Source organism: Catharus ustulatus, chromosome 16, assembly GCF_009819885.2.
Source record: "Catharus ustulatus isolate bCatUst1 chromosome 16, bCatUst1.pri.v2, whole genome shotgun sequence".
NCBI classification, from domain to species: domain Eukaryota; kingdom Metazoa; phylum Chordata; class Aves; order Passeriformes; family Turdidae; genus Catharus; species Catharus ustulatus.
The window spans coordinates 13,559,343-13,582,950 of record NC_046236.1 but is presented as its reverse complement, the minus strand read 5'-3'; the positions used below and the strand labels follow the sequence as shown (position 1 = coordinate 13,582,950).

Below are 23,608 nucleotides of genomic sequence, written 5' to 3'. Positions count from 1 at the left end.
AGTCACACCTGGTGCCACCACCCAGGGCTGCAGGTGTGCTCAGGGTGGGCCAAACCCCCCAGAAAGGCTCTGGAGAAAGGGAAATAAATATGGGTGGCTCTTTTTTTATCACTCTGAGCTGGTGCAGTCTCAACTCAAGTTCTGAATGCAGCTTTGGGCACTACAATACAAGATAAAAGCAATTAAAATTAGGGCTACAAAGATAGGGAAAGGTCTAGGGCAGAAGTAAAACAAGGAGTGGTTGAGGTCACTTGGTTTGTTCTGCTGGAGGAGACTGAGGGGAGATTCATCAGGGGCTGCAGCTCCAACCTCTGCTCTCTGTGACCAGGGACAGGAAAGGCTGGGATGTCAGGGGGAATATCAGAGGATAGTGGGGCACTCACCAGGCTCCCCAGGAAATGGTCACAGCCCCAAGGCTGCCAGAGCTCCAGGAGTGCTTGGACAATGCTCTCAGGGATGCACAGGCTGTTCCATGCAGGGCCAGGAGTTTGACTCTGATCCTCGTGAGTCCCTTCCAGCTCAGAATATTCTGCAATTCCTGTTTCAGGAAGGTAAATTTTTTCTTTATCTGCACATTAACTGCTCCACCACTCTGGTTTTGAAGGTTTATTTACACTGTATACCCCAACCCAGCCTCCTCTTTTGCCTTTGACACCCTCCCAGTGGAGCTGGAGTAGAACATAGCATATTCCCACAGGGAAAAGTCCTCAGTGGGCACTGAAAAGGGACTTCTTACAGTACAATAAGCAACAATTTCAATGTATGTTGCAGTATATACTGTCTGTGAGCACACATTTACCGTGTTAGAGCTGCAGCTTGGAGCACCACAGTTGGGAAAGGTTCATTTGTGGGACATCGGCAAGATTGCTGATGGAGACGTGTGAAGATGCTGATGACAACTTGTGAATTTTTCTATATTTTCTCACCATCTGAAGCACTGCAAGGAGGGCACCTGACATCCTGTAACGTGGGACGGTGCGAGGCACTGCCCTGGGGGATTGCAGGACATCTCAGGAGTTGTTTACCATCCCCTGAGGAAAGGCACAGCTGATGAAGGGAACATGTTGGACTGGAAATGGAGGGAAAATCCCTCAGGTGGCCCAGCCCTCCACCAGGCTGGCAGTGCCTGTGGCACCTGGGGCAGCGTGTGCAGCCCCCACTGGGGAATTGGCCCCCAGAGAGAGATCACAGAACCGTGGAAGGTTAAGGGATTGGGAAGACCTTAAAGATCAACCCTCTGCCATGGGTAAGGATCCTTCCACTAGATCACGTCGCTCCAATCGCTGTCCAACCTGGCCTTAGACACTGCCAGGGATGGGACAGCCACAGCTTCTCTGGGCAACCTCTGCCAGGGCATCCCCATCCTCACAGGGCGGAATTACTTCTGTATATCTAATCCAAATTTCCCCCACTCCCAATTAGTATTCATTACTCCTTGTCCTGTCCCCAGGACAGGCTGGACGGGCTCAAGGAGAGATCGGGACAGCCATGGTCCCTCCTGAGGGGGCAGTGACACACCCAACATGGCGCCATGACACACCCAACATGGCGCCATGACACACCCAACATGGCGCCGTGACACACCCAACAGGGTGCAGTGACACACCCAACATGGCGCCGTGACACACCCAACATGGCGTCAGCCCCGCCCCTCCCACCGCCCGGATTCCCGCCCTTCCCTCCTCCCATGAGCCCCCGCGGCCCGTCCCTTCCGGCACATCAAGATGGCGCAGCCGCCGGGTGAGTGTGGGGGGATCAAGGTGACCGCGGTGCCCCCTTCCCGCCTTCCCTCAGCCCCGCGCTGACCGGGCTCTCTCCCTCTCCCTGCCGCAGTTCTCCTCAAGGACACCAAGCTGATGGACGTGAAGCTGGGCCAGCTGGGCACCTGGCTGGCCATGAGAGACTTCACCCCCGGCGGCATCTTGGGGGCCGTGAAGAGAGGTGAGGGCGCTGCGGGGAGGCCCGGAGGGTGCGGGTCCCTGATTCCTTCTCCTGACCGAGCCAGGGAGTAACGCTCGAGAATCCTTGGCTGCCGCAGTCGATGTTGCTTGGGGGGGGTGTCTGGCAGCGCAGGAGCTGTTCCGTGGCGAGCTTTGCCTTCCCTGAGTAGTTTCCCCTGTAACATCTCGTTTTTCTATCTGTAGATTTATTTTTCGTGTGGGCTTTATCCACCTGATGTTTGTTCTCAGTACTCCTTTTTGTATAAAGGGAAAATGGGGTGCCCTTAGTCCTGAACCCGTTGGCTGAAAATCTTGGGGTTTCACATCAGAAGTAAACAAAAAATTAAAAGGCATTAGATGGTAAAAGAGGAAATAGAGCTCTTATGGATCACTTTGGATCAATGTCCTTTGCTGCAGATATAAATGTCATTCAGGTAGATTTAAACACAAAATGTGAAATGCAAGTGTCTGCCTTTGATAATACGTGTGCATGTATATAATATATGGAAGAGTTAGATAATTCCAAAGCAGCCTGAGCTCGTGAAAGTCACAATAATATTTAGGAAAAAAATGAAAAATTGGGGTTTTTCCTCCTTTTTTTTTTTTTATAAGGCTGAGGTGTATTAACTTGGGATCACCTTGCTCAATCAACTAACACAGGTTGCCTCCTCTCAGATTTGCTTCTGAGACCTTCAGATGTTTCATCAGAACCAATTTCCTAAAGTTTTGTGAATCCAGACTGCTCACAGGGTAACACACAAATCATCTGCTCCTCTGAAAAATTTTCCTCCTCCACAGGTTACACCAGATACTACAACAAATACATCAATGTGAGGAAGGGGGGCCTCGGGGGTATCTCCATGCTGCTGGCTGGGTACATTGCCCTCAGCTACATGTGGAGCTACAGTCACATCAGTAAGTAAAAACCATGGCTCAGTGTGTGCAGGGCAGCTTGGAAGGTTGCCTGGGGAATAAAAACCTTACCTGCTGCTGCTTTTAAAAATAAAATGAAAAGTTCTTGGCAAACAAACTTTTTTTAGCTGTAGAAAACTCAAATGCTTACTGAATATTTTCTTGGCAATGAGGAATATTTAGACCTTGGTGCCTGTCTGACTTGACAGCACTCAGAAAATACATACTGTGGGGTTTTCCAGAGTGCTTTCTTGCCTGTAATTTCAGGTGTGGTGGGATTTTTTCTTGTGAGTTGAACAGAATTAACTTGCTGTGCTTTGCTGCAGAGCACGACCGCAGGAGGAAGTACCACTGAAACACCATCAGAAGGGGAAGGTGCAGCTCCTGGCACAGCTACCCTGACAGAAGACATCAGAACTATGGATATTAAATCTGTACTCTTGTGACCAATAATAAAGTGCATACACTTTACATTTCCTGAGCTGACACTCTCCTAATTGAGTTGGTAATTGTACTGTGCAAATAAATCTGTCTCCTGAGAGTTTCACCCCTCAGGGTAAGTTCAGAGGGAAAGCAGCTGCTCCTTGGGTTGTATTTGAATTGGGGAAACTGTTGGCAACTGATTCCTGTTTGATAAAAATGACAGCATTGGATTGCTTCTTCCTGGCCATTATGGACAGGCTGGACAAGGGGCTGAGAGGATGTGCTTTGATTTGAAAGAATATCTGAGCTGTGTGTGCCCTGTTGGTGTTTCTGGTTCTCAGTCAGGCTGTCACCAGGGACTGGAGGTGTTTTGGGCAGTTTTCCGTCATTGCAGAGCACTGAGAGGACACAGGTCTGCAACTCTCCTCTGTCACTGCCTCAGATAACCCAGAATTTCCATCAAAACTCTTACCTTCTTTCACTGCCAAAGCTGGGAAGTCATTCTGAGTGGGAGTAAGTTTCAGACTTTTAATCCACCCAAATAAAGAAAACTTTCCTTCTTGACTTACATGCAATTTAAAGGAGCATCTGTGAATTTGGCCCCAGGTCTGAGTTTCCTCATGTCCCACAGTCACACCTGGAGCTGGGCACTGCTGCCCACCTGAACCATCCTTGTCTGAGCAGCAGGGAGAGTGAAAACCACTCCTTGAGGGACATGAAGAAACTCCCAAGAGCTCTGGTGGTTACAGGAAGGCTTTCACTGCTACTGACTGAAGTCCAAAAACTGAACTCACTGGGGAAGGTGATCAGACATGAGTGTTTTAGTTCCCTTTTTACAGGCCCAGTTACACACAGATCACACAGCTCAGTCTCAGGGGGGCACAGAATGTTCTGGTTTGTCACTTCAGACTTGAAACTTCCACAGTGAAATAACTGCAGTCATTGACACCAACACAGGCTCTAGTCAATTCTCTTAATCCAGCCACATTTACCTTGCTCTTAAAGAAAAATAAATTCACAGCCAGCTTTTGCCATCAGTACATTTCAATAAAAACAAAGTATAAAGGCAGGCAGCAAATGAAGAGATAGGGTAGAATCAATAAGGCTCACATTGTGGATACTTTTTTTCTTTTAATTCATATTTTGTCATTGGCCCTTTTGAAATAGTCATCTCAAAATAAATGGGGTTTGGGTTGAAAAAAAAAACAACAACCCTGCTCTCAGAAAGAATATCTACCAACACTTTAAAAGCAGTGTTCCATAAGAATGTACAGCTCCACTTGCTGGTCTCTAGAGTGGGAATACCTGCTCAGTGTGAGCTGGGTGATGGGGGCTCAGACAAAGCTCTTCTATTCCTACTCCAAGCCGTGCTCATTTCCCTCCTTTCTGCAAGTGGGAACTGGGCACAGATGCAGCTTTCCTATAATCATTGTTCCTTACTGTCTGGCTAACCAGAGATGCTAATTTATTCTCCCCTTGATCAGTTCTCTCCCAGAAGATTGGTTTCTAACCTTCAGTACAGCAAGAAGCACAGAAACAAACCAAGTGGACACGGGTTTTACTGCCTGATGTGCGTGAGGGGTTGTGTCAGCCACCAGGACAAGCTCACCAGGCTGACCTGGAAACAGGATTTTGCTTTTCAAGAGCTACAGGACAGCAGAATCCCTGCTTCCTCACTGAGGAGAAGGCATTGCAAGTGTTTAAGTTTTCCCAGTCAGTCTTCCTGCTTCCACAGGGAGGGCTGAAACGCTGCAAATTCTCCAAAGAGAAGTGGCAGAAGGAAAATACTTTAAAGAAACACTGGCCTAAGATGTGTTTACATGGAGTGCTGCACCAGTAAGGCTTGGTTTATCTCCTGGCTTTTAGATCTACCTTTCATAAGGGCTCAATGAAAACAGGCGGAGGCCAAAATCGATTTTAAAAAGGTTAAAACTTAAAAAAGTTGGGGACAATTACAAAAATGTTGCTTAGCAGCAGCCAGCCTCTGACCAGTTCTTTCAGTAATGGCATTAAAAAAACAACCTGATTAATAGCTCCAGACATTGTGCTAGGCAGAAACCTTTCCTCAGTGGGAACAGCTCCCTTGCACCCTCCTGCTGCTCCTTCACTGTCCACTGAGAAAGGCCAGGTGTCCTTTGGTGCATCTGTTGGCATAGTGACCTTTTTCACCACACTGAAAGAGAAAAAGAGACAGGAATTATTGCAGAGCTCCAGCTTTTCCCTCCTAGCTGCCTTTGTTAAGGCACACAGCAACTGCTGCCATTTGGAAGCTTTTCCACACATGGAAGGTGAAGTGAAACAGGGTGTCAGGAGGGACAGGATTTATGGGCTCCTTGGAGCAAAAGCTGCTTCTATGCTGGGAGTAACCTGATGCCATGTTAGTCTAAGGCATTTCAAAGGAGAGAACCCCATCTGATATGCACCACATCCATGGGGACTCTCCTGATCTTCATGAATAAACATAGAAAAGCACCTCTGAACTTGAGAAAGTCACAGATTTGTGACTTTGCATCTTAAAGCTACTCAAACACAGAGAAATGCCAGTATTGGTGCAACAGCCTTCTCCAGAACTGTAATTTACTTGCAGATAAAATAGAGTTTTTCAGTAAAATGGATTCAGCTATTTAATATCCCTGCCCAATCACAGTGGTTTTCAGCCAAACAAGCACCTAAGGCTCAGAGTTGACATGTAAAATGTTGTAACTGTCAGGGCTAAAGAGACAGGAACATTCTTTGTCCTTTTCTAGTGACTGGGGCTTTTGTGGAAAAATAAGGGGATGGAAATTTGATTGTATCCAAATTTTCCTGATGCTCCTCAATGAGCAATCAAGGTGAACAACTCATTCCTTGGTTTGACACCACAGGGTGCATTTACAGCTCACATACTGAGCAAGCTTTGCAAACCTAATTTCTGTTACTTTCAATGACCTTCCAGGAAACAGGAAAAGAGAATCTACACCCACCAGTGTAAGCAAATCAGCTTATGAGACAAAAAATGACTATTAACTCTTATTTTGAAATGTGCAGTTTGGCAGTCTCCTTGCTGTCTTTGGGGCAGGGTTTTCCTGTTTATTAGCAGACAGCAAAGTCCTACAGAATTTGTCATTGTCCCAGCAAGTCCAGGACTGGCAAGGCAGCGACCTCAGAGTCAAGGGCAATTCCCACAGCTGTATCCAGGCACCACACAATGTCTACTGAGCAGAGCTCAGAATTCATGAACCTTTTTACACTGTGAAAAAACCTTTTGCTTTCCCTCCTCAGCATTACCTTGTAGCAGGTGACCTGCTCCAACGGCCGGGGTCCTCTGTTCCCACTGTTGTTATTTTGAGATTGCATGACTCCAATGACTTGGGGTGTTCTCTGTTGGGTAGGAGAAGAGTTCTGACTCGTTAAGTGCATCCAGGATAAAGATCTTTGTGGCTGTTGTTTTGTTGAGAAGGGAAAAGAGTACCCCATATGTCAAATGATCAATTTTCCTCCAAATCTGTGTGTGGGTGCTCTGCCAGCTGGAGCACCAGAGAGAAGAAATCAAGCACTGAGCCTTACAAAGCCCAGTGATCCTGTTTTTCTCTGGAAAGCAGATTTGGAGAGTAGGTTTAGGCTGCTAAAATATCACTGCCATCACAGAGGGATGTCACTCTGATTACAAAGGCTGGCAGACTGCTGCACAAGCACATATGATGTGCTTCTGTCTAGTGTGGGAGTGTTCTGTGACATGATCTCCATGTGAAGCTGGAACAATTGTGGGGTTTCATCACTATAATGGCACTCAGAGTTGCTCACTGCTTAATTCTCCCTTCCAGACCCAAGAGCCTGGGTGCCCAGTTTTGACCACTTGACAATCTATTCTATTTTAAAGCACTGTGGGAGGAGTTTGAGGGTGGCTGTGTGGGGAGGCAGGGGATCTGGGTACCTTTTGCTGTGTTTGTGTTGGCTGAGGCAGTGGTGGTTGCTCTGTGGTTCCCATTGGCAGTTCAAACCGAGGGCTGGTTTAGATGGAAACAAGAAAATTGATTTTCAAATCATATGCCAACATTTTATCATCATCTCAGTCAAGTAGCTCCAAACAACAAAACATTAAGCCAGTTAAATCTGGCTCACAGGAAACCTCCCCTTCCCCACTTCTCTTTACATATGTGTAGCATATCCCTCTGTCTCCTGGAATATAAATCCATGTGATTCCATTGCACTGATGGCACCTAATCACTGTGCCAGTCTTACTGGAACTCCCTGAGAGGCCCTGCCCCTTACCATAGACTGGTTTGGGTGGGAAGGGATCTCAAAGCTCATACAGTTCCAACCCCCCAGCCACAGGCAGGAACACTTTGCACTATGCCAGGTTGTTCCAAGCTCCATCCAACCCGGCCTTGGACACTTCAGGGATGGAGCAGCCACAGCTTCTGTGGGCAGCCTGTGCCAGGGCCTCTCCATCCTCACAGGGAAGGATTTTTTCCTAATGCCTAATCTAAACCTACTCACTTTCAGCTTGGAACCATTCCCCCCAGTCCTATCACTACATGCTCTTGTAAATACTTTCCCCATCCTCAAATCTGTAAAACTTTGGCCTAACTAAGCACTGGCAAATCTCCAAAGCATTGGAAAGCACAGGAGCACCCTCAATTGACATGTACCAGACCACAAAGCTGCAGGGCAGGCCTGGAGCATACTCACTGCATGAATTTACAGGCAGGCCCCTCTGGACAGAATCCTACCAGGTAATTCACACAAATGACTCTCCGGGTGTGCCGATGTCTGCAGAGGGGACCTGCAACACAAAGCTCAGCAGTTCACACTCCATCCATCCAAATCCCAGCAGACCCCATCACATCATGCAAGGATGGAACAGCAACATTCCCCCCTTGATCCCCAGCCACAGAACAGCAACTGTGGGGAGCACATACCGTGTTTGCAGAAGCCTCTGTCATACCAGGGACAGTCTTTGATCTTGGACTCCGGGTCAATGTGCAAGAATGGACATTCCTTGTTACTGCATTCCCCTGTACCAAAGGCAAACACACTTCTCAGTCAATTATGCAGGACTGAGATCAAAATGACTTTCAAAACATTACCTGGATCATGTAGCTCCCATAGAGCTGTTACCAATATTTTTAAGTTCAGGCACAACAGTCTCACTGCCTGCCTTAACCTCCATGAAGAGCTCCAAGGACTCACCCCTGCTGAGCCAAGTTCTACCAGTCTGGATTATTTATGTTTTCAAAAACAATGGGGGAACTAAATTTGAAAGAGCAGTCATGGTAACAAAACCCAAATATTTAGTGCACCAGAAGTGTGGAGAAACTACAAATTGCACACTAACCTCAATCCAAGGAAAACTACAAGACTGTAAGTTTCTGGCACCAAGTTGCCTCATTATGTCCAGATCTCCAGAGCTGGAAAGCAAGTGCACAAAAGTTTTGCACCCCCATGCCCTCTGCTGCTCATCAGCTCCCCAAAATCAGAGTCATGCAAAGATCAGCTGCTCAGCCTATTCATCTCATACCCCAAAAAATAAACTCAAGGCAAAAAAAAAAAGCAGTAAAAACAGCAGTCTCCCCCCTCTTCCTGCAAGGGACAAGCAGTCAAGTGAAGCCATCTACAATACATCACAAATTTATGTGGATAATAAGGTGAAGTAGATCTGGAAAAATGTCAATCTAACATCAGATACAGAAGAATGTAATGCTCTGAGGAGGGATCTCCTTCAGACTCCCACACCTGCAAGGTTAAGCAGGAGCTGCTTACCAAATTTGGAGTAGAAGTAACACTCAGGCATCTTGGTCATGTCATACTCGTGCAGGAACTCGCACTGGTCTCCCTTTTTGCACAGTCCTCGTAGCCAGTGTTTACAAACAACTGTCTTTTCCCCACTGATGTGTCTGAATGGACACATGCCTCCTGTGGAGGGGTGGGTGGGGCAAGAAGGGAAAAAAGAACAATTAAAATGTGTCACACAGGGCAACAGCAGCCCCTCTGCAAGAGGGGTTTCAGAAGATATCATCTATGATTTCAGCCCTAAGGGGCAACAGCAAAATAGGGAGTTCCAAAATAGTTTTGTGATACCCTCTAATGAGCTTCACAACAAAGTCTCCAGCTCTTAATCCTGGCAACTACAAACCACAGCAAGTAAGAGGCAGATCCACAGCAAAGTCTGCTTGTGGTGAGTTCACACCTTCCTTTAACAGTAGCTTTACTTATTTACTTCTCAGCTCTCTTAAAAAATACAATTATTTCCCAATTGCTGCAGATATTCCAACAATCCTTCAGTCTTCTATCTATCAGCCTTGTAAAACAAAAGCACTGTAAACAATGCTGGAAAATCTGTTTTCACCTCTCCATCCTGTGCAAATAATTGCCTTTTCCAATATTCCCACAACTTGCCTTTTCCACATGCCGCCTTTAAAAAAAACTCACAGACAGCTGCGCCTGATTCTGTGGAGAGAACAGGGAAACATTAATTATTTTAACAAAGCTTCATGACAACTTTTACAATATTTCCTGCCCTAGGAAGAAATCTCATCTCCAGCATCAAGAAGAAAGTAACACTTTGGTTTGGGGAATTTGCTTTCCTGCAGGAGCTCCTTGTTAAAGCCAGGCACTCAAAAATATCTGTTTAGTTCTTAAATGACACCAAGGGGAATTTGCAGATTTGGAGGTGCTTGTTTTGCTTTTCAGCTATTTAAGTTTTTAACTGGGTTATTTTCTGCTGTTAAATCAGTCATATCATCAACAAAAGTCCAACTCCTGAACCTTGTATTTGTAACCACGGCATTTAAAGTCTTCTATTCCTTCACAACTGCCTGAAACATTAGCATGCTATCCCTGGCTGATCCTGATGAAGAGGAACATTCAAGGGATTTAAACACAAGTTCAGTAGCCCAGCCAGAAAAAATCAGAAACTATGAGTGTCCTGAGTCTGTGCCAGAATGAAGGAAAAGATTTAGTGAGTCAGCCATGGATATACCTAAAGATGGTGACTCTTCCCATCAAAATGCCTCATCTAGTAAAAGGAAAGGGAATAGGAAATATAAAGCACTGTGCAGGAGAGTGATCTTTATTCACGGTAACAACTTTAGTTTTTCAGCCTGGCTGGCAGTAACTACGGATTTCACTAAGCAGAAAAGAAAATCACCTGGGTTATGACAGACACCTCACGGGGAAAGCAGAAGTTGGGTGGATAAGACCTGAGAAAGACGCTCAGATCCCTGGAAACCTCTCAGACACCCGGCCAGGCCCAGCCCAGCCCACCCTCCTCGGCCCCACGACCCCGGCCCGAGCACCCCGCGGAGGAAGAGCCCACACGCACTGTCCATGCCAGGGAAGGGGAGCGGCTGTGCCCCCAGCTGCTGCTCCACGGCCAGCTCCAGGTCGAACGTGATGTGGTCCACGCTGGCGATGAGCTCTTGCATGGTGGCAGCTGGGGGCCGCCGGCAACGGGAAGGTAGGGGCGGAATGGTGGCGGTGTTGGTGGCGGCGGCCGGGCGGGCCCGGGCGGGCCCGGCCCGGCCCGCTCCGCTCCGTGCCGGCAGCGCCTGCAGTGAGGGGAGGCGGCGGCGGCAGCCCCGTGGCCGCCCCGCGCCGCCCGCCCGCGGAATGACGGGACCCAGGGCGGGCACGGCCGCCCGGCGGGCAGCGCGCGCGCTCCGGCCAATCAGCGGCCGGGGATTCGCCGCCCGGCGGGCAGCGCGCGGGCTCCGGCCAATCAGAGACCTCCCGGGTCACGGCCCTTCCGTGCGCGCAGGCGCCGCGGGGCAGGGGCGGCGTGAGGGACGGTGCGAGTGGGGCTGGGAGTGGGTTCCGATCCCGGTTCCGATCCCAGTCCTGTTTCCCCTCCGCGCCCGCTCGCTTCCAGGGACAGCGGGCACATCATGGGCTCGCTGCGGCTCCTCGTCCCCCGCTGGTGCCGCTACGCCTCCCCTGCTTTGCTGCGGGCGCGGTGCGCAGCCCCCGGGGTTGGATCCGGGCCGGCGCCGCTCCTGTCCCGACCCTCAGGTCAGGGCTCGCTGCCGGGCTGGAGAACGTGCAGCTCCTCCCAGGCCTCCTGCAAACTGCCCGGCAGCGACCCGAGAGAGAACAGTGCTGGCAGCTCGGCTGCAGCTACCGAGGAGCAGAAGGATGATGAAGATGATGATGAAGGTGTGGAGTTCGGGACGCTGTCTGATAAATTTTCCTCTAGAAAATATTACCACAAAACCAGAGCACGCTTTCGGGATTTAAAGCTTCAAGGAGAAGGCGAAGAAGAACCAGAAAGAAAACCTCGACGTGGCCCTAAGAACACTCCATACTGGTACTTCCTACGGTGCAAGGCCCTCATCAAAGAGGACAAGGTTTGAGCCCAGCTCTTCTCTTGTTTTTAATAGAACTGATGAAAGATGCAGCTCTGACCAGTCTCTATCACTTGGTATCTTTACAAAAAGAATTAAAATAAGGGTTTCTTGTAGAATCAGAATAAAATAGTTTGGGTTGGAAGTGACCGTAAAGATCATCCAGTTCTCTGCCATGGGCAGGGACAGCTTCTCCTACCCCGGGTTGCTCCAAGCCCTGTCCAACCTGGCCTTGAACACTTCCAGGGATGGGCAGCCACAGCTTCTCTGGGTAATCTGTGCTAATGCTTCACTTCCCTTGCAGTAAAGGATTTCTTCCCAATATCCAACCTAAATCTCCCCTCTGTCAGCTTAAAACCATTCCCTCCCATCCTGTTGCCACCTCCTCCTGTAAGGACCCTCTCCAGCCTTCCTGTGAGGAACCCCACACTTTGCAGGACTTGCACTACAATCTGCCTACAGCTGCATGTATTAATATCTGTTGTAGTTGATTCTTTTGCTGCCTCATGATGGGTTTTTCTCATCCTGTAGCTGGCAGAGGCTCTGGAGCTGTTTGAGGTGCAGATGCTGAAGGAGGAGCGTGTCCAGCCAGAAGAAAGCAATTACACCGTTCTCATTGGTGGCTGTGGCAGGGTTGGCTACGTGAAAAAGGCATTCAGGCTCTACAATGATGTAAGTTTGAATTCTCCCTCAAAGCTTTTCCTAAGCTAAAAGCATTTCAAGCATTCAGTCATGTTACTTTGTCTCCAAAACGCCTTTGCATTAGTGTTGACAGCTTTTTAGCCCGAAACTCTTAAGAAACAGTTAAAAAATTCAAGCTGTCCTTTTGCAAAAATGCCAGTTCAGATCCTTTTTCTCTTCCTATAGATGAAAAAACGAGGGTTAATCCCCACAGAGGCCACTTACACAGCCCTGTTCAATGCCTGTGCTGAGTCTCCCTGGAAGGACTCGGGGCTGCAGAGCGCCCTGAAACTGCGGCAGCAGCTGCAGAGCAAAAACCAGGAGCTGAACCTCATCACCTACCACGCCCTGCTCAAGGTCTGTGCCCTCTGCTCAGACCTCAGGATGTGCTTGGATGTACTCAAGGTAAATTGGTTGCTTTTCTCCTATTAAATATATTCTGTGCTGTGGTTAAATCTCCTGCAAGTTGTCGGGCTTTAATTTAATTTCCAGCAGAGATAATTACAGATCATGTGTTTATATTTCATTGATCCTTATTGTTATACAGTGAAATTGTATGTGCCAAACTCTAAGCTTAATTTTTCTGAAAAGAGGCAGCTTTGGCTTTAATTTGTCCAAAACTTGATGACAGTGATATTTGAGCTTCACCACACAGCGTAACCTGGAAGTTTAATGCTCTCTCTGCTCTTTTCAGGAAATTGTGCAGAAGGGCCATGTCCTCACAGCTGAGACCTTCAGCTTCCTTCTCATGAGCTGCATAAAAGACAGCGAAAACGGCTTCCGATTTGCCTTGCAGGTTTGTCCTGGTGTTCTGAGAGGGGGAAAGTTGTGCTGCATTGTAACTCATCACCTTGTTACACATGGAAAGGAGTGGGGTGGTGAAATGGGAGGAGCTCAGCTCCTCCTAGCACAAGTTCTGAAAACCAGACTGCTCAGGATATCTCATACACTGATAAATAACCCTGGATCATCTCCAGCTCAAGGTCACTGTCCTTGTCATGCTGTAAATTCACTCCTCACACAGATCCCATTAACAGATGTGCTTAGAGGCTGCTGGAGATGCTCCTGTTATTTAATATCCATGTTCCCCTCTTCAGGTCTGGCAGCAAATGAACAAGCTGGGAATCAAGGCAGACAGCCACACCTACAACCTGATGCTGCGCGCAGCCAGAGACTGTGGGATCGGCAATCCTGCTGTGGCCTCTCAACTCCTGCTCAATCCTCCTGAGAGCTCACCTCAGCTAAAGCTGCCACCTGGCAGGCAGAAGGAAAAGGTGAACAATCAGAGGAAGAAGGGATCAAAGAGTGCTGCTGTCCAGTTTGATGTGGAAGCTATGGAGAAGCAATTATTTCAGGAGAGTTTGCTGCAGCCTGAGGAACAAATCCAGCAACAAAATAAAGACATGGCTCAGGCTGAGAGAGAACCAGCTGCTCCTGACAGCCCCAGTGTCCCTCACAGCAGGGCTGGAGCCTTGATGAGGAGAGCCCAGAGTGAGATGGAATGGAAACAGCCACACCTAAGCCAAAAGCTGCCTTTCTGCAACCTGCCCAACTTGTTGGATTCCAGGATGGCTGACACAGCCGTGGTTTCCCTGGGGACAGTGGCCACTCCATCCCATAGACTGGCTCTGATGGGGGATGTGGAGGGATTCTTGAACAAAATGAAGGAGGACAATGCAGAGCCCAACATTAAAACATTCACATTACTGGCTGAGCTGGTGGAACCCCAAAGCCCCTCAGAGTCCTCTTTGCTGGCACTGCTGGATGATCATAAAGTAAAAGTGGACGTGACCTTCTTTAACACTTTAATGAGGAAGAGAAGTAAACAGGGAGACCTGGAGGGAGCAAAGGTGAGAGAAAAACCGCAGAACCAGCCCCATCAGCACCTCCTTGTTCTCAGGCCTCTCTTTTGCTGAGACCCATTTCTCTGTCCACAGTAGAAACTGGGATCTCACACTGTTTCCCACAAGGTGGTGTTTGGGTTGATTTCTGAGTATTTACGGATTCTGTTCTAGCACATCCAGCTCCTGGTCTGAAAAGCTGCAGTAAGAATTTTTGGGAAGTGATGCCAGCACTTGTATCTTGCAGAGCGTGCTGCCAGCTCTGGTGAAGAGGGGACTGTCACCTAACCTCCAGACATTTTGTAACTTGGCAATTGCCTGCCACAAACAGCAGGATGGACTGCAGCTGCTCTCAGATTTGAAGGTAATCAAACAAAAATCCTCTGCTGCTTGGGCTCTGAGCTGCTGGAAGAGGCAAAGTGAAGTGTTGATGCTTTTTAAAGACCTGCTGAGGTTTTTCTGATGAGTGGTTTTGTCTTCCCAAAAACATGCAGCTCCAGAGTAGCTGGTGGTCTGTCCTGCACGTGTGCTGGCACTGCACAAGCTGCTTCACAGCTCCTCTGATGAGAGCTGTGCTCCTTGTGTAAAAAGTGCCTCTGCCTTCTGCAAATCCTGCGCTAGTGAGCAGATAAACTTGTTTAACTGTAGCATTTTTTCTTTCCAGAGGTCTGGAATAACTCCAAACAAGCACATCTACAGCACCCTCATTGCTGCTGCTGTGAGGCAGCTGGATTACAGTTACCTGACAGAGATCCTGCGGGACATGAGGAATAACCAGGTGCCTCCCAATGAAGTGATCATTCGGCAGCTGGAGTTCGCAGCACGGTACCCTCCCAAATTCGACAGGGTAAGGAGCCAGGACTGCCAGGCTGTGAAGGCATCACAAAGGACACCAATAAGGGAGGGGCATCATAAATATGATGATTTAATGTCTGCCTGAGTTTCCTTTGGGTTTGTCTGGTCTGGCTGATGATTACTTGATTGGTTTCTTCTCTCGTAGCTCCTGCAGGCCGGTGCTGAAGTGAGCTCTCATCTAAGGGAAACTTGTTCTGTTGCTTTTCTCTTTGCAGTATAAGTACAAAAACCCATACCTGGAGAAGATTGATGGTTTCCGTGGCTACTACTACCGCTGGTTAAAAGTTATGGCTGGAGAGGAGACCCCCCACCCCTGGGCCAAGTACAGGACAGCAAAGCCTCAGGGGCAGGACAGTGAGGCAGAGGCTGTGCAGGAAAAGGGAGCAGGATGCTGAAGTTTCAAGTTCTTCCAGCACAAGGAAGATGCATGACTTGCTTCTTGAAGCTGGCTTGAAGTAAAGCTGCTTTGTGTATCCCCAACCCCCAGTTCTTGCAGTAGTTACATAATAAAGTACAGTAATTTCACGACCATAGGGCGCACTATTTTTTTGCAGCGAGGCTCCACCCCCAGCTCCCTCCGCGTGGTTGCTGGCCGAGGTTCCGCCTCAAGCCGGCAGCCATTGGCCCCGGGACCCGCCTGTACCCGGCAGGGGCCGGGCTGTGGCCGCCACCCCTCCGTGCCGCCCCCACGGGACCCGGGCGTGCCTCTGGAGGGAAAATAAAGATTACCCTTTGCCAACTGGTCCCCCTTGAAGTGACAAATCCCCAGGCTACCTGAGCCAAAAGGTGATAATATGGATACCGCTGTCCCTCCACGACGCTGAAGCCCAATCCTTCCCCATACCAAGTGTCCCTGCTCCCACTGGATTCACATAGCCAGCACCCTGGAAAGAGGAAGCATGTGAAGGATCACAAGTGGATTTTCCCTCCTGCAGCCAAGGACTTCTGTCAAGGAATGGGTGGAACTCTGAACAACCTGGGCTGGTGGAAGGTCCCGTGCCCACGGCAGGGGGATGGAACTGGAGGATCTTTAAGGTCCCTTCCAACCCAGACCATTCTGTGATAGAGGATTACTGATCTATGAAGGGTTGACAGCAGTGCTAGAATGCAATCCCCCACTTCCTGGTGCCTAGAGGAGTCCTTCCCCTTTCCCCCCAAATAAAGGTATCCACCTCTTCCCTCTGTACCTGGAAGTGCTGCACTGGGAGAGTTAAGCAGGTTTATTTTGATGTACTCCAAGTCTCAGCAGGTTTGAGCTGGCCCTGTTTTGCCACCACAATACCCTGGGCTTACATGTTCCAAAGCAAACCGTGTGTTCTTTGTGCAGCAGCATTGGAAGTCTGGTGGAGGGCATCAATTTTACACTCTTTTCAGCTCCCATTCAAAAGGGAACTGACAAATGGATTCTAGGATTGATCTGTACCAGAAGAGACATTATTTTTGAAGACCCCCAGCTGTTTTCAGGACTGTTACACAGTCCTTCCCTAACAATCTCATACACCTTTATATTTGATCATGAAAAATTTCATATCAGAAAAATGCTCTTTTCCAGACCTAGCTGCAAGGACAGCTGCTTCCTTCCTCCCTCCCTCTGCATTTCCTCCCTCCTATTTTATACATGCAAAGGCATATACATTTACATTCTTACTCCTTTCTGCCATCCTTACACGGCTGCAGTTTTGATTTCATTGATTGCACACACCAGTGTCTGCAGAGCTGCCTTCAGTAAGTCGAAGCCGTTGGGAATTCAAGGTGAATACATTTTTCTCCTTCAGATACGTTGTTTTAGTTAAAAGCCATTCCGGCTGCTCCATAACAAAACCTGACACAGCGAGCCCCATTGTCCGGCTCTTGGCCAAGGTAGCATGTATGGAATAAGTGATGAATCGCAAAAAGGGCCAAAAAGCCAAGCTGTAACTTCACAAAAAGGCCATTAAAGCTTATATCTAACTAAATATTTATTTTAAATGAATCATGATATAAAAGCATTAATTCAGGCTTCTAATTAATTTTCCAAAGAAACTGTAATATACTCCCAAAAATCAGCTGCTTCGACCCTGTGGAGTATCTCTCATGAACCAGGTGAGCAGGACTTTGTCTGAATCTCTCTTTGCATTTCCAGACGTTCACATGAATTATTTACTGAGGTCCCACCTTTCCATAGGAAATAAACCAGATCTGGAGCTGTGTTGAAAACAACTTTTCACTTTTACACTCTTTCTTTTCCAACAGCTTCACTTTTTGGGGGGTTTTACCTCTCTAGCTGGTCAGCCCCAGATCCCAGCACACTGACAGGGATGTTGTGTTCCAGCTGGTCCGTGAGTACCGCGTGCTGCCCACGGACAGGGAGCGGGTGGAGACGCTGCACTCGGGAATCCTCATCCCAGCCGGGCTCTGCCCATCGCCTTCCAGCCTCGGGCAGGTCGGTGCAGCTGCTTTGGGTTTTCATTCTTAGGGGGAGTTGTCCTGGTTTAAAGGGGCAGTATTGCCAGGAAAAGGAAATTCAGGAACTCTCAGGCAAAAAAGTATGGGTTGGGAATAACAGTTCTTTACTGATATATTTATAAGACAAACAAAAACAGCATCAGCTATATGAAAGAAAAAAAAAAAAACAGTGACAGAACAGAACGGAACTCAGTCCCAGTCCCCTTTTTTTTTACAGTCCGGTGGAGCAGGGCAGGGCAGGGCAGGCTCTCAGTGGCTGCAGGAGCAGCGCGGCGAGAGGGCAGCGCCCCAGGTGGAGTGAAGGACAAAGCAGAACCCCACCTTTCCCTAATGGAGCGATCAGGGTGCTCCAGGCATTCCTTTGTCTTGAGCACTTCACGGCTAATAGGGGAGCCACCCTGGGCAGCTTAACATAATAATGGGAAAAACTTCTAAACCTCCCAGCCCACAACACGAGTGTAAGACAACAAACACACGTTTGTCTGCTCGTGGTTCTCGTCGTGGGTCTCCAGCAGCGACCGGGACACACGGGGGGGGGGGGGGGCGGGGGGTGTCACCGCGGGGTCCCGCGGGCTGACACGCGCCCGGCACGCGACCGACACGCGACTGACACGCGACCGGCACGCGACCGCCACGCGACCGCCACGCGACCGCCACGCGCCCGGCACGCGCCCGGCACGCGACCGACACGCGACTGACACGCGACCGGCACGCGACCGGCACGCGACTGACACGCGACCGGCACGCGACCGGCACGCGACCGCCACGCGCCCGGCACGTGCCCGGCACGCGACCGCCACGCGACTGACACGCGACCGACACGCGACCGGCACGCGACCGACACGCGACCGACACGTGCCCGGCACGCGACCGCCACGCGACTGACACGTGCCCGGCACGTGCCCGGCACGCGACCGCCACGCGACTGACACGCGACCGGCACGCGACCGGCACGCGACTGACACGCGACCGGCACGCGACTGGCACGCGACCGCCACGCGACCGGCACGCGACCGCCACGCGACTGACACGTGCCCGGCACGCGACCGCCACGCGACCGGCACGCGACCGGCACGTGCCCGACACGCGACCGGCACGTGCCGGGCACGCGACCGCCACGCGACTGACACGTGCCCGGCACGCGACCGCCACGCGACCGGCACGTGCCCGACACGCGACCGGCACGTGCCCGGCACGCGACTGACACGCGACCGGCACGCGACCGCCACGCGACCGGCACGCGACTGACACGCGAGTTTTTTCACGCGAGTTTTTTCACGCGAGTTTTTTCCACGCGAGTTTTTTCCACGCGAGTTTTTTCCACGCGTGTTTTTTTTCACGCGAGTTTTTCCACGCGAGATTTTTCCACGCGAGTTTTTTCCACGCGTGTTTTTTCCACGCGAGTTTTTTCCACGCGTGTTTTTTCCACGCGAGTTTTTTCCACGCGAGATTTTTCCACGCGAGTTTTTTATGCGTGTTTTATTCAAGCGTGTTTTTCACACGTGTTTTTTCCACGCGTGTTTTTTCCACACGAGACTTTTTCCACGCGTGTTTTTTTCAAGCGTGTTTTTTTCATGCGTGTTTTTCCACGTGTTTTTTCCACGCGATTTTTCCTTGCGTGTTTTTTCCATGTGAGATTATTCCACGCGTGTTTTTTTATGCGTGTTTTTTTCAAGCGTGTTTTTTCCACACGTGTTTTTTTCACGCTTTTTTTCCACACGTGTTTTTTCCACGCGGGATTATTCCACGCGTGTTTTTTCCACACGAGTTTTTTTCCACACGTGTTCTTTTTACGCGTGTTTTTTCCACGCGTGTTTTTTCCACGCGAGATTTTTCCACGCGTGTTTTTTCCACGTGAGTTTTTTCCACGTGTGATTTTTCCTCGCGTGTTTTTTCCATGTGAGATTATTCCACGCGTGTTTTATTCATGCGTGGTTTTTTCAAGCGTGTTTTTTCAAGCATGTTTTTTCTCCACGTGAGTTTTTTCCACGCGAGATTTTTCCACGCGAGATTTTTCCACGCGAAATTTTTCCACGCGTGTTTTTTCCATGTGAGATTATTCCACGCGTGTTTTTTCCACGCGTGTTTTTTCCACACGAGACTTTTTCCACGCGTGTTTTTTTAAGCGTGTTTTTTTCACGCGTTTTTTCCACGCGTGTTTTTTTGCACGTGTGTTTTTCCACGTGTTTTTTCCACGCGATTTTTCCTTGTGTGTTTTTTCCATGTGAGATTATTCCACGCGTGTTTTTTTCATGCGTGTTTTTTTTAAACGTGTTTTTTCCACACGTGTTTTTTTCACGCTTTTTTCCACACGTGTTTTTTCCACGCGTGTTTTTTCCACACGAGTTTTTTTCCACACGTGTTCTTTTTAACGCGTGTTTTTTCCACGCGAGTTTTTTCCACGCGTGTTTTTTCCACGCGTGTTTTCTCCACGTGAGTTTTTTCCACGTGTGATTTTTCCTCGCGTGTTTTTTCCATGTGAGATTATTCCACGCGTGTTTTATTCATGCGTGGTTTTTTCAAGCGTGTTTTTTTCAAGTATGTTTTTTCCACGTGAGTTTTTTCCATGCGAGATTTTTTCACGCGAGATTTTTCCACGCATTTTTTTAAGCGTGTTTTTTTCACGCGTTTTTTCCACGCGTGTTTTTTTGCACGTGTGTTTTTCCACGTGTTTTTTCCACGCGATTTTTCCTTGTGTGTTTTTTCCATGTGAGATTATTCCACGCGTGTTTTTTTCATGCGTGTTTTTTTTAAACGTGTTTTTTCCACACGTGTTTTTTTCACGCTTTTTTTCCACACGTGTTTTTTCCACGCGGGATTATTCCACGCGTGTTTTTTCCACACGAGTTTTTTTCCACACGTGTTCTTTTTACGCGTGTTTTTTCCACACGTGTTTTTTCCACGCGTTTTTTCCATGTGAGATTATTCCACACGTGTTTTTTTCCACGCGTGTTTTTTCCACACGAGACTTTTTCCACGCGTGTTTTTTCCATGTGAGATTATTCCACGTGTGTTTTTTCCACGCGTGTTTTTTTCACGCATGTTTTTTCCACGCGGGATTATTCCACACGTGTTTTTTCCACGTGAGATTATTCCACGCGTGTTTTTTCCACGCGTGATTTTTCCTCGCGTGTTTTTTCCATGTGAGATTATTCCACACGTGTTTTTTCCACGTGAGATTTTTCCACAGGAAAAAGAAGAGGGGCACAGGAATGTTTCACCAGTAGATCACACCACTCTCAGGTAGTCAAGCTTTATTTTAAAATAAATGGCTACACAAAACCCTACTCCAAAGCCCCCCATTTATGCACGATCCAGGTGATCATGCTGTTGCTTTAATTATAATACAGAAACATCCCATCAACAAAAGTGGCTGTAATTGCACTGATAGTCCATTAAGGAGGATATCCCTCAGAGTTCAAAATACAAGTTTGATGGCAAAAGGCTTCACCCAGAGCAGCCTCTGCATCCACAGTGAGTGCACTCGATTATTCTGCCCTGAAAAACAAACATGAGGAGGGTGTTAGAGTGTCTTGGGTTACAATAGAGAGTGTGATAAAAGGTATCTGTTCTATCACCATCTGTTGAGGGTGGGGCAGTGATCCTTATCTCTGCTGGTGATATTCTGCTAATGGGCCATCCACTGAAACCAGGCAGGGCATTGTTCTTTATCTTTTCATAACCCATCCTTCCTCCAGCCAGTCATTTTCTGCTAATGGCCATTGAGTCCCACTGTGGGACTGATAAAATTACTTCATCCCATTAAAAGTTGCTCCAGCCAGAGGGACAAGCCCAACATTTCTTACCAAGATAAAACCAGAGATTTTAAGACACTAAAGTAGCCCTTTCTCCACTGGACTCCAGAGGGAAACTGAACTTCTCCTCATCACCACTAAACCTCCAGAGGGAAACTGCACTTTCTACAGAACCACTGCTTCAACTGAGCCACATCTGTCACTGCAGGAGGATGCAGCCACCATGGAATGGGACTGCTGCCAACACCCTGCCTGATGGGGTGTCAGGCTGTACTCTGACTGTGTCAGGGTTTGGGGTTTGTCTCTTGTAGTACTGTATTTCTATTTTAATTTCCCTAGAAAAGAACTGTTATTCCTAATTCCCATATCTTTGCCTAAAAGCCTCTTAATTTCAAAATTATAATAATTTGGAGGGAGGAGGTTTACATTCTCCATTTCAAAGAGAGGCTCCTGCCTTTCTTAGCAGACACCTGTCCTCCAAACTAGGACACAGAGCCAAGCCACAGCCAGAGCAGCAAGCTCAGACCTCGAGGCAGGGAATGGCCCTGGGTGGGAAAGGTTTCCACAGTTTGGTGTTATTTCCCATACTTCTAACAACTTTAAATGAATGCCAAAGCTGACAGTAACTTTAGTACCAACTGGACACCAATTTACCAGCAAAGGCACAGGAAACTACCAGGAAGGACAGCATTACTCCCTCAGCTGTCTATGAGCTGGGAGAACCCAGAAGAGCTACTGCAGAGCAGAGGAACAAGCTGGACACTCACCACTTCCAGCTTGCTTTTGGGAACCCTGCAGATGCAGTTTGTCCCAAAGTTGGTGTCCCGGGTCTGGATGCAGCGCAGGCAGCAGAGGTTCTCATAGCCCTGCTTCTTCCACTTGGCAATCAGGTTTTTGTCAGCATAGCCCTCCTTGATGCAGTACTCATAGAGCTCTGGGGAGGAGCAGACACTGTCACAAATCTCACTATCAGGAGTTACCAGCTGTAATAACCAGCAGGTAAAGCCAGGCAGCTGCCAAGCATTCCCTCCACCCTCCTTCCCCAGGAACCTGATCCCACCAACTCCCAGTTCAGTGGCATCCACAGATGAACACCTCACTCACTCCAGTTTTCCCCTGCCCTCCTCACCTCTGCTGATTGCTTTCCTCTTGTAGAAGAGATCAAAGATATAACGTGTTTTCTGGTGGTGGATCCTGAAGATGGGCCAGAGCGACTCCACTTTCCTCTTCCCTTCGTGTGGCTCCGTCTCCGCTGGGAGGGAACACAAACAACCAGGTGACCAAGTGCTTCCCTCAATCACTTTGCAATGAGCTGTTCCAAGAACTTTTCTAAATTTAATATGTGACAGGGGTAAAACTGAGATTAATGAAAGAGGGACCTGACCTGGAACAGCTCCTTCACGATACAAAACCAGTGGTAATGGGATGACAACCCACAAATGGGATTGGGGGTGACTTCATGCCCACAGCAACAACATGGACAGGAACTACCAGTTCTTCCACACACCAATGAGCTTCATTCCTAAACCAGCTGTAACCAAAGCTCTGTGCTCCATAACCCCAAAATTAGCATGGCCCAGGATCATCCTGCAGCACCACTGGAGGCACAGACACAAACAATGTCCACCTGAATGTGTGAAGCAGCTCTTGTGAGCTCGTTTTGGGGTCCCATCCCTGAGAACACCACTCACCTTCTCTCATCTTCTGATCCAGCTCGTCCAGTGTGGGCTCAATCAGCTCCCAGCCATCTGGGGGAGGCTTCCTGCTCCTTTTCACTTTGGGCATTGCCTCGGGAACGAGAGGGGCAAAAGGCCAAGGGAACTGCCAGCACTCCCTCAGAATCACTGGGAGAAACGAAAGGAAAACAGCTGTCAGATATATTTCTCCTCAGGTTTCTGTGCCTCCTTCCCGTTTTCAACTTCAAGGATAAAAATGAGCTTTACGGAGCTCGTGAAAGAGATGAAAACTCTGTGACTGCTGTACGATAAATCAATTCTTCTCCTCAGCAAAGCACAGCAGCCACTCCTCCGAGGTGACAACTCCAGTCAGATCCCGCTGATAGAGAGGCCGCCCGGCCCGGCCCCGACCGCCCCACAGCGGAAGCCGGGGCTGGCGGGGTGAGGGGAGACCGCAGGTCCTGGTTCCGATTCTTGTCCTGGGTCCCGATCCTGATCCCGACCCAAATCCCGATCCTGGTCCCGGTCCCCGTCCTGCTCCCGACCCTGTCCCGGTCCCGATACCGACCCCGGCCCCGCTCACCGCCCGCTCCGGTCGCGCCGCCGCCGTCACGCGGGGACCTCACGCAGTCGCGCCGCCTGTAGCCCCGCCCCCGAGCTGTCCAGAATACTGCCTGACCAAAACGCTGCCCACCGCCCGCGCTGCCGTCCCCAGAGAACAGAGAAACCCCCCGGGGGAACCGGCCCCGCTCCGCGCTG

At 49.1% G+C, this 23,608-nt stretch overlaps 4 protein-coding genes across 5 annotated transcripts; 2 read left to right on the top strand and 2 right to left on the bottom strand.

The window, feature by feature from the left end:
* The first annotated feature begins 1,652 nt into the window (after nucleotides 1–1,652).
* Nucleotides 1,653–3,333, top strand: ATP5MF (ATP synthase membrane subunit f). Its single transcript, XM_033074283.1, has 4 exons — nucleotides 1,653–1,740; nucleotides 1,834–1,941; nucleotides 2,739–2,855; nucleotides 3,179–3,333. Exons 1-4 carry the CDS (start codon nucleotides 1,725–1,727, stop codon nucleotides 3,205–3,207), a joined length of 270 nt encoding a protein of 89 aa, XP_032930174.1. The 5' UTR covers nucleotides 1,653–1,724; the 3' UTR covers nucleotides 3,208–3,333.
* Nucleotides 3,334–4,229: 896 nt separating this feature from the next.
* Nucleotides 4,230–10,854, bottom strand: CPSF4 (cleavage and polyadenylation specific factor 4). The gene is made up of 8 exons (XM_033074282.1): nucleotides 10,579–10,854; nucleotides 9,654–9,704; nucleotides 9,018–9,170; nucleotides 8,177–8,272; nucleotides 7,947–8,040; nucleotides 7,189–7,261; nucleotides 6,543–6,635; nucleotides 4,230–5,448 (listed from the first exon to the last, which is right to left on the bottom strand). Exons 1-8 carry the CDS (start codon nucleotides 10,679–10,681, stop codon nucleotides 5,380–5,382), a joined length of 732 nt encoding a protein of 243 aa, XP_032930173.1. The 5' UTR covers nucleotides 10,682–10,854; the 3' UTR covers nucleotides 4,230–5,379.
* Nucleotides 10,855–11,029: 175 nt separating this feature from the next.
* PTCD1 (pentatricopeptide repeat domain 1) lies at nucleotides 11,030–15,501 on the top strand. Its single transcript, XM_033074281.2, has 8 exons — nucleotides 11,030–11,599; nucleotides 12,128–12,268; nucleotides 12,464–12,682; nucleotides 12,972–13,073; nucleotides 13,375–14,127; nucleotides 14,366–14,482; nucleotides 14,783–14,965; nucleotides 15,189–15,501. The coding sequence occupies exons 1-8, from the start codon at nucleotides 11,141–11,143 to the stop codon at nucleotides 15,366–15,368; spliced, it is 2,154 nt and encodes a 717-aa protein (XP_032930172.1). The 5' UTR covers nucleotides 11,030–11,140; the 3' UTR covers nucleotides 15,369–15,501.
* A 5,154-nt stretch (nucleotides 15,502–20,655) lies between these two features.
* Nucleotides 20,656–23,516, bottom strand: BUD31 (BUD31 homolog). 2 transcript variants are annotated; one of them, XM_033074205.1, is made up of 5 exons: nucleotides 23,433–23,516; nucleotides 22,865–23,017; nucleotides 22,303–22,425; nucleotides 21,941–22,107; nucleotides 20,656–20,916 (listed from the first exon to the last, which is right to left on the bottom strand). In XM_033074205.1, the coding sequence occupies exons 2-5, from the start codon at nucleotides 22,956–22,958 to the stop codon at nucleotides 20,866–20,868; spliced, it is 435 nt and encodes a 144-aa protein (XP_032930096.1). In that variant the 5' UTR covers nucleotides 22,959–23,017; nucleotides 23,433–23,516; the 3' UTR covers nucleotides 20,656–20,865. The 2 variants fall into 2 exon arrangements, with proteins under 2 accessions (XP_032930096.1, XP_032930097.1); XM_033074206.2 differs by lacking the exon at nucleotides 23,433–23,516 and adding an exon at nucleotides 23,117–23,342.
* Nucleotides 23,517–23,608: the final 92 nt, after the last annotated feature.